At 47.8% G+C, this 12,261-nt stretch overlaps 1 protein-coding gene across 1 annotated transcript in view; it reads right to left on the bottom strand.

Annotated features, from left to right (window-relative positions):
- The window catches only part of LOC145357128 (adenosine receptor A1-like), a 116,273-nt gene extending 104,329 nt beyond the window's left edge, over nucleotides 1-11,944 (bottom strand). The window contains exon 1 of the mRNA XM_080210287.1: nucleotides 11,056-11,944. Coding sequence (XP_080066413.1) covers nucleotides 11,056-11,417 — 362 coding nt within the window. The 5' untranslated portion in view covers nucleotides 11,418-11,944. The remainder of the gene's footprint in view (nucleotides 1-11,055) is intronic.
- Between the last annotated feature and the right edge of the window lie 317 nt (nucleotides 11,945-12,261).

The following is a 12,261-nucleotide window of genomic DNA, read 5'->3' as shown; positions in this document are numbered from 1 at the left end:
AGGGCTAGATGGCCTACTCCTGCTCCTATTTCTTATGTTCTTATGTTCTTTCCAATGCCTCCACATCTTTCTGATAATGCGGTGACCAGAACTGTACGCAATACTCCAAGTGTGGCCGCACCAGAGTTTTGTACAGTTGCAACATGACCTCATGGTTCTGAAATTCAATCCCTCTACCAATAAAAGCTAACGCACCGTACGCCTTCTTAACAACCTTATCAACCTGGGTGCCAACTTTCAGGGATCTATGCACATGTACCCCGAGATCTCTCTGCTCATCGACACTACTAAGAGTCCTTCCATTAGCCCTATATTCTGTACTCCTGTTACTCTTACCAAAGTGAATCACCTCACACTTTTCCGCATTAAACTCCATTTGCCATCTCTCGGCCCAGCTCTGCAGCTTATCTATGTCCCTCTGCAAACTGTAACATCCATCCTCACTGTCTGCAACTCCTCCAACTTTGGTGTCGTCAGCAAATTTACCAATCCATCCTTCTACACCCTCGTCTAGGTCATTTATAAAAATGACAAACAGCAGTGGCCCCAAAACAGATCCCTGAGGTATACCACTTGTAACTGAACTCCAGGTTGAATATTTCCCATCAACCACCACCCTCTGTCTTCTATCAGCTAGCCAATTCCTGATCCAAACTGTTAAATCACCCTCAATCCCATGCATCCGTATTTTCTTCAGTAGCTTACCATGGGGAACCTTATCAAGCGCTTTGCTAAAATCCATATACACCACGCCAACTGCCTTACCCTTATTCACCTCTTTGGTCACCTTCTCAAAGAACTCGATAAGGTTTGTGAGGCACAACCTACCCTTCACAAAACCGTGTTGACTATCCCTAATCAATTTATTTCCCTCTAGATGATTATAAATCCTATCCCTTATAATTCTTTCCAAACCTTTTCCCACAACAGAAGTAAGGCTCACCGGTCTATAATTCCCAGGATGGTCTCTACTCCCCTTCTTGAACAAGGGGACAACATTTGCTATCCTCCAGTCTTCCGGCGCTATACCCGTAGCCAATGATGACATGAAGATCAAAACCAAAGGCTCTGCAATCTCCTCCCTAGCCTCCAAAAGAATCCTAGGATAAATCCCATCTGGCCCAGGGGACTTATCTATTTTCATACTCTCGAGAATTGCTGACACCTCCTCCTTATGAACCTCAATCCTGCCTAGTCTAAAAGCCTGTATCTCATGTCTCAAACGAGAGGTCACAGGTATAGGTTGTGAGGCAGTAGATTTAAAACTGAGGTGAGGAGGAATTACTTCTCACAGAATTTGTGGAACTCGCTCCCCATAGCACGGTGGATTCTGAATCACTGAATGCTTTCAAGAAGGACATAGATATATTTCTAATAAAAAAGGGATAAAGGGATGTGGGGAACAGGTGGGGAGGTGGATTTGAAACCAGGGAGAGATCAGTTGTGGTCTGATTGAATAGCGGAGGAGGCTCAAAGGATTGACTTTGCCTACTTCTGCTCCGAGTTCCTATGTTTCTATGGTACTAATGTATATTATCAATCTATCCATAACATATAAAGTCTTACATGAAGTGTACTTGAAGTATTCCTTTTTTCCATTTAGAATTTTTAGGTTGACGTAAAATCGTGTTGAAGAGCTGCAATTACACCCTCCCTCCACTGGAGGCAATGTCATTTGACGAAGGAGGTTATTATTACAATATGACAAATTTGGGTGGGCTCTTCCCAATATATTGAGGAACATGTGAGTTTACAGTGAAATATATAAAGAATAGAGTACATGGCTATAGCAGTGGGACTGTTTAATACCTATACACCCTGTCCAGTTATCCCACGGCCTCTACTCCTATCTTACCTGAGGATTGTACTTGGTGTTGATTTACCGTGTGCCGTGTTACAGCTTGGACATCAACCAATATAATACATTCAAGATATTAAATCTGAATGTACTTCCCATTTAGAAGTCTCACACACCAGGTTAAAGTCCAATAAGTTTATTTGATAGTAAATCCACAAGTTTTCAAAATGCTGTTCCTTTGTCAGGTTCTTTAACCTTCCACTCACCTGACGAAGGAGCAGTGTTCTGAAAGCTTGTGGGTTTACTATTAAATGAACCTGTTGGACTTTAACCTGGTGTTGTGAGACTTCTTACTGTGTTTACCCCAATCCAACGCCGGCATCTCCACATCATGTACTTCCCATGTCAGCTTTTACCATTATAAATTCCTTCCACATTTATATTGGAAACTGCCCATGTATCTTGTTAAACCGTATTTATGCTCTTGTGGTACTGCAGCAGCTGAGTTTTGTATCTCTCAGCTCTTTGGCCCAGAGACAGTTCTATGAAACAAGCATCTCTACTTCTCTTCTTCACAAACCACCACACATCTTGTTTTTCAAGTATACACAATAATTTTGTGCGTCTTTGCCTCAATATTCCTTGTGTTAGAAATGCACTTCACCTGAGGACTACTTTGACCTGATGAGCTGTATGAAATGCAAGAAAGATTTACAAATATATATTATAAATTATTGAATGAAAATACCTCATGGTCATCTATATTTAGTTTCTTAAACTCAAACTATCTGTGCAACATGATTACTTTCCAATGTTGTCATAGATTAAAGGGCCAGATTCTCCCAAAAAAAAGTCAAAATGTCAAATTTGCATGAAAACTGGAGTAAATTGCACTGTTTTTGTCAGTGGGAGCTTCAATAACAATCTCCCACGCTCTGTGTACTGTGGAGGGCAGCAGTGTGAATCACAATAAAAATCCGGGGACAGGATTCCTGCGGAAGAGGCTGAAATCAGCGTGCTTTACGGGCCCCCCTGCGAACGCACATCTCTGGGAAATCACTGAACAAATCGTATCAGCGTTGAAATTGCTGGCCTCAACACTCGACGGATATTGCTAGTCTGATTGCTGGCCTCTCAGCACACCACCCACACCCCACCACCCTCACTCCTCCCCACCTCACCCCCCTCCCCGCCCACCCCACCCATGGACATTGTTGGCCTCCCCATCCCCCCGACCCGGAATCGCTGGCCTCCCCATTCCCTAGAGACCCAGACGTTGCTGGCCTCCCTGTCCCTCAGTGACTCAGACATTGCTGGGCCTCTTGGCCCTCCCCACATTTCCTCCTTCACACACACACAGCACTGGCCTCACTGTTGCCTTGCACACAAATAGCACTGTGCTACCATATACAGCCTCTGCCTGTGAGAATCCCCCTTGTTGAGTGAGAGTCTTGAGCATTGCACCCCATTCCCCGCCCTCCCCTGACACAGCACCTTTGGTGTTGACTTACTCTCTATTGAAAGCAGGTTGTGTGTACATTTCTCAGAAGGAATTTTAACTAACGGGCCCCAGACTGGCTCAAACTGATTGCAGCTGGACTCCCCTAACAAGCCAGAGCTACATAGAAACTGTAACGATGGACACTGTCACGCCAGGAAAATGGCCCCACAGAAATCTACCCCAAGATTCACTGAACCTGAGCAGGCTGGCCTGCTGGAGGTGGTGGGGGAGAGGTGCCAGCTGCTGTAGCCCACTAATGGCCATTGCCCAGATGGTCATGCAGCAAATGCATTGTCTGCAGTTAATGCCAGGTCCCTGACACCTCAGTCCAGACAGCAGTGCCATGAGAAATTGAATGACCTTCCTCGGGCAGCAAGGGTGAGTTGGCATCTCATTCTGGAACCTGTACATGTGCTGTACTAACAATGTCAAACCATCACAGACAGACAAGGGCATCCAACAACTGGCCCATTCCCCTCCACCCCCTTCTCCCCCCCACCAAAAGAACTGAATCCAACCCTGTACCCCCCAGTGGTGACCAATTCCCCGAAACGGACAACACAAACTCCCCAACTCAGAGACATATTGTACCCCCTGTCCTGTCATACTTCAGTCCCCACAGGAGATAATCACGCACAACCAAGGGGGCACAGACTGGTGGCAGTGTTCCTGATCTGCGGCTGCTGATGGTCTACGGGCAGCATGCCCTGGAGTTGGCAGGGGGAGATTCCACACCCAGAATAGTCATCGACAGGCGGGTCAGGGAAGAGCATGCCAGAGAACATCAGCCACAGCTGCTTCCTGAACCCTCCTTGAAGTGAGTGCTGTGGTGTGCATGCTGCTTCCACTCCCTACCCCTGGTGTCAGCTCTCTTTTACAGTCCTGGTCCCTGAGGAACCAGGCCCTTTGGGTATTGGTGCCCACCCTGCTGCTCCCCAACCAGCTACCCAGGACACCCCAGACGACACCTCAGAGGGAGGCCCTGAACAATCCTCCGAGGACAGCACCAGTGAACCTGCACAGGCATCAACCACACAACCCACCAGTACAGAGACTATCACCTCTATGGGTCACATTACTGCTGAGCCTTCTGGGTCACTCACTGGTGAGCACATCAGGGGGAGGTGGGCACATCTGAGGGATCGGGAACACGGAGGTCTGCCGGAGGCCAGGGTTCAGCTGCCTCCAACCCAGCTGTTGGGCCACTGGGTTCGTTCCTCCCGAGGCTTGTGGAGATGCATCAGGAAACCCGGGGAGTTCTGAAGTGCTGTCAGCAACTGTGCTGTGACTGCAAGGCTGTTTAAGGGAGTCCAACAGAGTGCTGTTGCAGGAGGTGGTGCCGACACAGCGTGAGACCCAGGCCAACACTGCAAGGATGGTAACTGCAGTGGAAAGTCTGGTTCAGGGGTCAGTCCTCATGGGTGACAGGGTCCAGGAAATCCTAGAGACACTGCGGGTCATTGCAGAGACACAATGGGCCACAGCCGAGGGTGTTGCTGGCACTCAGGAGGGACATCAGTCTGTGGCCATGGGTGTCAGGGGTTTATGAGAGACACTGCTGGCTATGGCTGGGACTCTCACTGGCATTCTGGAGACAGCAGGCCATGGCTGTGAGCCTCAACAACTTAGCCCAGGCTCAGAGGGCTACTGCTGAGGGGCTCCAGAACCTGGCTCACTCACAGAATGCTGTAGTGGAGGGGCTCCGAAGCTTGACTGAGTCTCAGAGGGCCAGGGCTGAGGGCTCACAGGCCATGGGGCAGATGCATGTGGGCCTCCAGGACTGGCAGAGCCAGGTGATGCCAGAGCTTCTGGAGCTCAGCCCAGCTACCCTGGCATCCCATTGAGTGTCACCAGGGCCTCTGGGCACCCCAAGGGAGGAAGGAGGGCTTGAGCCCATGCTGGGGTCTTCCATCCAGGACATTCCAACATTCTGGTTCCTCCCAACCTCACACTGGGGCATCTCAGGGCCAGCGGGATGAAAAAGTATCATCCGCAAGTCAGCCAGGGCTCTCCAGGTCTCATCCCCCTGGGGAATGGCCACCAAGGGCATCACAGGCAACAGGGTGCGAATCAGAGCCAGACCCCTCCACTGGCATCGCGTGTGTGTGTGTGTGTGTGTGTGTGTGTGTGCATTTGTGTGTGTGTGTGCGTTTGTGTGTGTGTGTATGTGTGTGTGTCTGCGTGTGTGTGTGTGTCTGCGTGTGTGTGTGTGTGTGTATATGTGTGTGTGTGTATATGTGTGTGTGCGCGTGTGCGTGTGTGTATCTGTGTGTGTGTATGTGTGCTATTTGTAATATATATAAATGATTTGGAAGAGGGAGTAACTGGTGTGATCAGCAAGTTTGCAGATGACACGAAGATGGCTGGACTTGCTGATAGTGAGGAGCAGTGTCGGACAATACAGCAGGATATAGACAGGCTGGTAAATTGGGCAGAGAAATAGCAGATGGAATTTAATCCAGATAAATGCGAGGTGATGCATTTTGGAAGAAATAATGTAAGGGGGAGTTACGTGATAAATGATAGGACTATTAAGAGTATAGAAACACAGGGGAATCTAGGTGTGCAAGTACACAAGTCCTTGAAGGTGGCAGTACAAGTGGAGAAGGTGGTGAAGAAGGCATATGGTATGCTTGCCTTTATAGGAAGGGGTATAGAGTATAAAAGCTGACGTCTAATGTTGCAGTTGTATAGAACATTGGTGAGACCGCATTTGGAGTACTGCGTCCAGTTCTGGTCGCTGTACTAGTGGAAGGACATGGAGACCCTGGAGGGAATGCAGAGGAGGTTTACCAGAATGCTGCCTGGTATGGAAAGTCTTAGCTACGAGGAGAGATTGGGCAAATTGGGGCTGTTCTCCCTGGAAAGATGGAGAATGAGGGGAGATCTAATAGAGCTTTATAAGATTATGAAGGGTATAGATAGAGTGAACAGTGGGAAGCTTTTTCCCAGGTTGGATACAAAAATCACGAGGGGCCATGGGCTTAGGGTGAGAGGGGAGAGGTATAATTCAGATGTTAGAGGGAGGTTTTTCACACAGTGGGTTGTGGGAGCCTGGAATGCACTGCCAAGTAGGGTGGTGGAAGTAGGCAAGCTATAGTTGTTTAAGGCTTACCTAGATAGGCACATGAGCAGACTAGAGATGGAGGGATACAAAAGGTTGTTCTAAATAAGGATCAAGAGCCTTAGGACATTACTGGGAATCAATAGTTTCCTACGGGCTGTCCAGCATATTTTATGGCTCACCTGTCTTACGTTTGAGCTTCTGGGGATTTCTGTGAATGTGTCTGTATAAGCTGCGTATGTTTATCGATGTCTCCTTTTTACATCCACAGGTGATTCGGTCCACCTTATTGGCCAACAAGGGGCATACACGCGGTGGGTCGTGCGAGGGCTGCTCTTGGATGTTGCTTTGAGAGTTGCCTAGTGCTTCACGTCGTTAGTGTACGCTTAAACTGGACCAACTGACGGGCAACATGACAGCTCAGTGACTATCACTGTTTGCTGTACAGTTACAGGGACCCGGGTCGGATCTCCGACTTGGGTCGGTGTCTGTGGGAGTTTGCACATTCTCCCCGTGCTTGCGTGGGTTTTCTCCGGGTGCTCTGGTTTCCTCCCACACCCCAAAGATGTGCTTTTAGGCTGATTGGTGCTAACAAATTGCCCCTAAATTAGACCTCCCTTAATCTGGCACACACATAATTCTTTAAATTTGCACCCCTTTATTATGGAGTCCAAGGGGTGTAGGCAAAAGTCATAGGCAAAAGAAGGATTGGAATGAGGCACTCACTGAATGTTAAAATGGTGGCGCGGGCTTGTTGGGCCGAAGGGCCTGTTTCCTGTGCTGTGTTGTTCTTTGGTGTGTGTGTGTGTGTGTGTGTGTGTGTGTGTGTGTGTGTGTGTGTGTGTGTGTGTGTGTGTGTGTGTGTGTGTGTGTGTGTGTGTGCCCTGAACGTTATACTGGTATTTCAGGCACACACATGACATATACATGGTTGCTAAAGTTTGGAATAAGAACATAAGAAATAGGAACAGGAGTCGGCCATCTAGCCCTTCGAGCCTGCCCCGCCATTCAATAAGATCATGGCTGAACTGAAGTGGCTCAGTTCCACTTTCCCGCTTTCTCCCCATAACCCTTAATCCCCTTGCCTATCAAAAACCCGCGTCTTAAATATATTTAGCGAGGTAGCCTCCACCACTTCAACGGGCAGAGAATTCCAGAGATTCACCACCCTTTGAGTGAAGAAGTTCCTCCTCAACTCCGTTCTAAACCGCCCCCCCTTTATCTTGAGGCTGTGCCCCCTAGTCCTACTGTCCTTTCTGAGCGGGAAGAGTCTCTCTACCTCTATCCTATCCATCCCATTCAACATCTTATACGTCTCAATGAGATCTCCCCTCATTCTTCTAAACTCTAACGAGTACAAGCCTAGTCTATTCAGCCTCTCCTCATAGTTCAACCCCCTCAACTCCGGTATCAGCCTAGTAAACCTCCTCTGCACTCCCTCCAAGGCCAAAATATCCTTGCGTAATAGTTTGTAAAATAAAAAGTAAAGCAATACACACTATCTGAAGAAATTATCTTTGGTAAATTACAACAGCTTGTATTTACATAGTGCCTTTAATGGAATAAAACATCCCACGCTACTTCACAATAGTGTTGTAAAGCAAAATTTAACACCAAGCTACATAAGGTGATGTTAAGCAAGCTGGCTTTCCTTCACTGTTCAAAGAAACATTTCTTGTGGAGCAGCTAAAAGGAGGAAAGATTTTGGAGGCAAAGAAGGTTTAGGGAGGACATCTCAGAACCTAGTAATTGTGACAACTACGGTGTAGAATGAAGTATACTCATGCTTATCGAGTCATTATAATTATTGCCCCTCCCCCACACACACACACGCCTTCCACTATATACACCTATCCACACACATACGTTCCATTCAACGTACATACAGACACACACACCCAAATACATAACTTTCAGACTACGCATTTACACACAGACACACTCATTTCCATTACACACACATCCAGACACACACACCCAAATACATAGCATTCTACACATATAGACACAGTCACATTCATTTCCATTACACACACACAATCACAGGCACACTTTCCACCCCACTCATTTTCTAACTTTTACAGATGCACCATAGAAAGCATTCTTTCTGTTGTATCCCAGTTGGTATGGGCTCCTGTTCTGCACTAGACTGCAAGGAACTATAAAAGGTTGTGAATATAGCCCAATCCATCATGCAAACCAGCCTCCCATCCATTGACTCTCTTTACACTTCCTGCTGCCTCAGCAAAGCAGCTAGCATAATTAAGGACCCCACCCACCCCAGACATTCTCTCTTCCACCTTCTTCCATCAGGAAAAAGATACAAAAATCTGAGGTCACGTACCAACCGACTCAAGAACAGCTTCTTCCCTGCTGCTGTCAGACTTTTGAATGGAATTACCTTGCATTAACTTAATCTTTCTCTACACCTGAGCTGTGACTGTAACACTACATTCTGCACCCTCTCCTTTCCTTCCCCATGAATGATATATTTTGTCTGTATAGTGTGCAAGAAACAATATTTTTCATTGTATGTTAATACAAGTGACAATAATAAATCAAATCACTTTGCACTCTGGACATGCACACATGTGCACACACATATGAAAAGAGAGCTAAAATAATGAATTAGTATCTAGAAGGGGTGCATACTTGGCAAGATAAAGCCAATTCTGTCTTGATGTAAACAAAATATGTGACGCTGTGTATATTTAAATAATCTTGGCGGTTTATGCAAGAATGACTGTTCTTATTCTCAAGACATGAGGGGATTTTTCACTCCACACTCTGGGGAATAGTGTTTTAGTTTGGATGCAGGGATGAAACACAGCTCTGGCCATCTTTGGTATTATTAATCATTTGCTGTAACTAAAATGGTGACAAACCAAAAAAAAGTCTACTTGACTTTTGGAAAAGATCTATGTTAATTTTCCTAAGAAAGGGTGTGTTCAATTATACCTCACTGTTTAATGAAAGGAAATCTAAAACTTGGTTATAATCCAATAAAGCATTCTAGATTATTATGACAACACTTTGCATTAGTTCCTCCACATTCAAATGGAGCCAAGATTATGATGGACTGTTATTTTAGATATATTTAGATGACAGATTGCTATATGGAACAAGCTGAGTTAGGTGCTCATGGAGTTAGTTGCATCAATTTCCCTGTGAGGTATTTGATTGTGAAGGAAACCAGAAACACAACGAGATTTTTTTTTTAAAAAATACATTTTTCATTTGGAAATTCCATAACTTTAAATGCCTCCAAATTATATCCCCACCTGATTTCTCCCCCAGCTCCATGTTAGTGAAAGGATAGTAACTATCACTGTACAGTGACTGGTAATATCGCTTTGTCTCATGTATCTTGTGGAGTGAGAATGCTGGCGAGGCATTGCCTCTCGCCCTCAAGTCCTGTTCCAGGGTGTGCAGCAAGCTGAATAAGAGGGTTCAGCCTAGATCAGCTCAAACTGTCGGGCTTAGCGTCACAAACCAATCACCAACTCTCTCAGAATTCAGGGACAACCCTCTGTAAACCGTCCTTTCCACAGTCTGTTGATGCAGAGAAGGAAAGGGCAGAGGCAAAAAATATAAACCCCAATCTCTTCTCTACCTCGCAAAGTATTGGAGTGAAAAGTGGGGAGGGAGCTAACCCTGCAACCTGTGTATCCCGTGCTGTCCACAGGCTAATGGGATGTCAAACTCTCGCTTAAAAATGTCCAACAGACTCACTGTCAAGGTATATTTTTAAACAGGTCTGCAACGCCAGTCTTTGTGAGTGAGGGTGAAGTGAAAATGCGCAGGTAGATATCTCATTTCGATAAAGAGAGGGAGAGAAACAAGGAACTATCGATGGTAGGAATGAAAGAATGTTAATGCGGGAGATTGTTCACTATTACAACACCGGGATCTACATTCATATCAAAGCCTTTAGACTCACAGATTCCGAGGGGGTCGCCAGCATTTGAAGATTGTTTCCTGTGTAGTGTGAGTGCTGGAAAGGTTTGAGTCTCCCTCTGTCCCCGGCAGTGTGAGGTGCCCTTGCAGTAAACGGGTGAAGGACATATCTCACTTTCTGCTTTAACTGCAGGCTGGCGGCTCCCAGCCACACACGGGTGCTTAATACTGCTTCAGACAAGTTTAACTAAACCCGGAGGAATGGCGGGGGGAGAGAGGAGGGGAGAAAGGGGCAGAGAGAGGGGGCAAGAGAGGGGGAGAGGCAGAGAGAGGGGGAGAGAGAGGAGAGAGAGGGGGAGAGGGGGGAAGAGAGAGGAGAGAGAGGCGGAGAGGCAGAGAGAGGGGGAGAGAGGAGGGGAGAAAGGGGCAGAGAGAGAGGGCAAGGGGGGGAGAGGCAGAGAGAGGGGGAGAGAGAGGAGAGAGAGGGGGAGAGAGAGGGGGAGAAGGGGGAAGAGAGAGGAGAGAGAGGCGGAGAGGCAGAGAGAGGGGGAGAAGGGGGAAGAGAGAGAAGAGGGGGAGAGAGGGGAGACAGAGAGGAGAGAGAGGGGGAGAGGGGGGAGACAGAGAGGAGAGAGAGGGGTGAGAGGGGGGAGAGACAGGGGCAGAAAGAGGGGCAGAGAGAAAGGGAGAGAGGGAGAGTGGGAGAGAGGGGAGAGAAAGGGAGAGTGGGACAGCGAAAGAGAGGGGCAGAGAGAGGGAGAGTTGGACTGAGACAGGGAGAGGGGTGAAGGTTACCTGGTGGGGATCCTGACTCGCAGATATCGGTCTATAGCGATGGCCAGCAGTGCGAGGATGGAGCTCTGGGTGAGGACCAGCACGGTACAGGAGAAGAGCAGGCAGCTGTAGAAGTGGGTGTGCAGGCCGATGCTGATGGTGATAGCCAGGGGAATGACCAACGAACCCACCGCGATGTCAGCCAGGGCCAGTGATACGATGAAGCAGAAGGTGGTGTCTCTGAGAGCTCGGTTTATTCTGACTGCCCAGCACACCAGCACATTGCCCAGCACCGAGGCCACTGCGATCAGCACCTCAATCCCGATGTAGATGCCCAGAGAGGGGGAGATGCTCCCTGATTCCTCCTCCCGAGTGGCTGGCATCCTGAATCGGACCAATGTGTCAATGTGAAGGTACCCTCCTGTCCCTCACCCCTCTGCATTCACAAAGCCCTCCTCACTCCCCCTGCCGCTCTCTGCCTCTGCTGGAGGGGGACTGGCAGTGAGAAAACTGCTCCTGTTTCACTGGCCAGCTCCCAGCTTCACACTGACATCTCAGCAACCCTCAGCAGCTCGCTGCCAAAACTGGCAACGCTTCTCATCTCCTTACCGGCACGTTTACAATTCAGAGGTCATTGGGAAAACCTTCCCATCGGATAATGAAATCAGCGCTTCCTACAGACACAGGCTCCTGCAGAACGAAGCCGAAATCACTGGCAATGTTTCACAGCCCCACCAGGATCTGGGGCAGGAGTTGATGACCTTTCTCGGAGCTGTGTCCTCAGTCTCAGCAGTTTAGCTGAAACCCGTGCTTTCCCGCCCCTCTGTCGATGTTCATCAGTCCCGCAGAGTGTGCTTACCCGCTGTTCGCTTCCAACGTGGTTTGTAGTGAGTGTGAATCTGTCTGTGGTTTGTAGGTGTCTGTGTGCAGTTTGTGTGTGTGAGTGTGTGTGTGTGTCAGATTTGAGTCTGTGTGTGTGTGTGTGTGTGTGTGTAATGATGTTTGGCAGTGTGTTTGGTTTGCAATTCTGTATTTCTGAGTGTGTGTGTGTGGTTTGTGAGTGTGTTTGTGTGGTTTGAGTAGGTGTGGACTGTGTATGTGTGCGATTTGAGTGTGTGCAGTTGGAGTGTGTGATAGTTTGTAACTGTCGTTCGTGCTGTAAATGCGGTGTTTTAAATGTGTGAATTTTGTGTGTGTAGGAGTCGGTTTGTAAGCCTGAATGGTGTA

This window comes from Carcharhinus amblyrhynchos, chromosome 22, assembly GCF_965287045.1.
Source record: "Carcharhinus amblyrhynchos chromosome 22, sCarAmb.v2.hapA, whole genome shotgun sequence".
NCBI classification, from domain to species: domain Eukaryota; kingdom Metazoa; phylum Chordata; class Chondrichthyes; order Carcharhiniformes; family Carcharhinidae; genus Carcharhinus; species Carcharhinus amblyrhynchos.
Note: the sequence above shows the minus strand (reverse complement) of the source record. Positions and strands in the feature narration are given on the sequence as shown.